At 48.2% G+C, this 3,167-nt stretch overlaps 1 protein-coding gene across 1 annotated transcript; it reads left to right on the forward strand.

Annotated features, from left to right (window-relative positions):
- Positions 1-734: 734 nt before the first annotated feature.
- LOC102253770 (olfactory receptor 6B1) lies at positions 735-1,669 on the forward strand. The gene is given in 2 exon segments (XM_014536905.1): positions 735-918; positions 921-1,669. Coding segments are annotated over 2 exon segments (933 nt in total).
- The last annotated feature ends 1,498 nt before the right edge of the window (positions 1,670-3,167 follow it).

Raw genomic sequence — 3,167 nt, forward strand, 5'->3', positions numbered from 1 at the left:
GGCTGGAAAGCATGGCTATTATCTCCCCTTCTCAGGTACCTCACAGAGATATGGTCCATTTCAATGGATGTAGAGCAAAAGAAAGTGATAGTAGGTGAGGGATAAACAAGTTGTAAAGAGGAACTTCCAGAACTCTGGGTGGATGATGGGCAAGGAAAGCCAGGTATATTCTCTGGAATTGGCAATGGGAACATGGGGTTTGAAACTGTTTAATTTGGGGGTGATTGTGAAGGACAATGTAGGATATTAGACAGAACATGGGCTATCAGCTTAGAATTGAATGTGATTCCTACCCTGCTACCAGTGGGAACTTGGTAAGTTACTTAATAACTACTTTTCCAAGACTCATATCTTCATCACTAAAATGGGTATCTATATATAAAAGCCAAGCAACCAGAACAACAGAACAACCGGAATGACCGATCACTATGACACACACTGAGTTGGCCAACCGGCCTGATTGGGGCCCCGATCATCCCCCCCCCCCCCCCACACCCCCCCTGCATCTGTCAGTATCATAAATACTTGCAAGGCATAAAGAAGCTATGTGAGAATTAAATTACATTATGTACATAATATACCCAGTATATGGTCTAGCTTATAATATATTTTTACTAAATATCTATTATGGTTATTGCTAGCAGAGAAGGCAAAGGATGGAAGGTTCTAACTGGACCATGGTTTCTAACCAAGTGATTTTCCCCCTCAGGAGAGCTAAGCCCTGTGTCTCCAATATGGAAGTGGAGAACCAGACATGGGTCACCAAGTTCATTCTGGTGGGGTTCCCCGGCAACTGGGGCATGCGTGCAGCAGTGTTCCTGATGTTCCTTGTGGCCTATATTTTGACAGTGGCTGAAAACATGATCATCATCCTGTTGGTACAGCAGAACCGGCCACTGCACAAGCCTATGTACTTTTTCTGGCCAACCTGTCCTTCTTAGAGACCTGTTACATCTCTGTGACTGTACCCAAGTTGCTGTTTGGTTTTTGGTCTGTGAGCAACAGCATCTCCTTCACTCACTGTATGATACAACTTTACTTTTTCATCGCGCTCATGTGTACAGAATGTGTGCTTCTGGCAGCCATGGCCTATGACCGGTATGTGGCCATCTGCCGCCCACTGCACTACCCCACCATCATGAGCCACAGGCTCTGCTTACACCTGACTCTTGCTTCCTGGGCCATTGGCTTTGGCATCTCCTTGGCTAAGATCTACTTCATCTCTCACCTCAGCTTCTGTGGCCCCAATGTCATCAATCACTTCTTCTGTGACATCTCTCCAGTACTTAACCTTTCCTGTGCAGACATGTCCATAGCTGAGTTGGTGGACTTTGTCCTGGCACTGGTCATCTTACTCCTCCCCCTCTCTATTACTGTCCTGTCTTATGTACATATTCTGGCCACTGTTCTACACATGCCCACAGGAAAGCAGAAAGCCTTCTCTACTTGTACCTCCCACCTCGTGGTGGTCACCATCTTCTACTCAGCCACTATTTTCATGTATGCCCGGCCTCGAGTTATCCATGCCTTCAACTTGAACAAAGTTATTTCCATCTTCTATGCCATTGTCACCCCTGCTCTCAACCCTTTCATTTATTGCCTAAGGAACCGAGAAGTCAAGGAGGCTCTGAAGAAACTGATCTATTGCAAGGCCATCGGATCTGACTAGACTATTAAAAGTGATTAGAAATACATGATTTGATTTGCTTCCTGCCCTTCCATCCTCTGTCCTTTCTCCTTTAATGCCTTAGCTGGGTGGGACTCATCTTAATAGGCCATCCCCACATCCACATCAACCATAGGCTATGTCCTGAGTCTGTATCTGTGCATGTGGTTTGTGCTCTATGGGAATAGTCCTCATATAGAGAATTCTCTTGCTGGAACCCAAAATGAAGTGTCTCAACTGAGGTGGGGAGAGAGATGGCAGTGTATGAGTTAGCTGTTTTGGGATCTAGCATACATTAAGGGCTTTGAGGCCAACAGACTGAGGATGGCTTCCCCAAAGAGGTATAGGTAGCAGCTTCCCCAACAATGTCATTCTGGATGTTGAGTTGGGAATCAGTCTTGGTGGAAGAGAGTGAAGACTGCTCCTTTAGGCCTTCCACCACCTTTTGTTAGCACTTGGTTCCCTGTATTAAATATCTTCCTGCTTCTAATAGCAATAGTGCTTTCTGTTATCTATATGTGGAGTTAACCTTTTATAATTATACTAGGGGCCCAGTGCACAAATTCATGCACCTTGAACTGTGGGCAACATGGCTGCGGTGGGCACAGGGGTGGGTCTCGGCCCATCCTCCATGCCCCCTCCTGGCCCCTTCCATCACGGACCCCGGTCCCCTTTCTGCCGGCAGCCCTGCTCCCGCCGCCGCTCCCACATGCTGACTGTGCTCCCACACACTGACAGTGCCGGCCCCACTCGCACCTGCTGATGGCACGGAGCTATTGGGCCAGTGCCAGCAGCTGGTGCGAGCAGGGCTGGCACTGTCAGGGGGTGTGAGCAGCAGCTGCCAGCCCCAATCACCCCTCAGGACCAGGGGGAGGTGGAGAAGTCCTCAGGGGCAATCGGGGCTGGCAGCTGCTGCTTGCCCCTGCTGACAGCACCAAGTGATCAGGGACAGCACTGGCGCTGGCAGCAGGTGCGAGTGCCAGGCAGGATCGCGGAACACAGGAGCAAAGAATTTTCAGTAACCACCAGAGGCTCACCCCGATGACAGCGACCGGCACCCCGCCTTGGTCTGGTGCCCCTGCTCACCTGCTCCACCATCCCGCCATGGCTGATGCCTGTCATGTTCTGCGCTCTGCCACCTGCTGCCAACACCTGCCATGTTCCACACACACCCCCTGGTGGTCAGCACAGAGTGACCGGTTGTTCGGTTGTTCCGCAGTTTGGTCTATTTGCATATTAGCCTTTTATTATACAGGATACTGTCTTCTGACATAACTTATAGAATTGCTTTATATTGCCTTTCACATGTTTCTTCTAGATGTCACAATATGTTTGTATCCTCTAGTGGATGAGCACTATATAGATGATAAATAAAATAATCAAATATAGTATTTGCTGAGTAAAACTTGCCCTCATCAGTTGTCTCTTCTTCTGAACTCAATGTTCTCATTCCTCTTCATTTTTCTTTTAGTTCCTCCTGACCTTCACTCTCTCAACACAC

The sequence above is a fragment of the Myotis brandtii genome, unplaced genomic scaffold, assembly GCF_000412655.1.
Source record: "Myotis brandtii unplaced genomic scaffold, ASM41265v1 scaffold168, whole genome shotgun sequence".
In the NCBI taxonomy this organism is placed as follows: domain Eukaryota; kingdom Metazoa; phylum Chordata; class Mammalia; order Chiroptera; family Vespertilionidae; genus Myotis; species Myotis brandtii.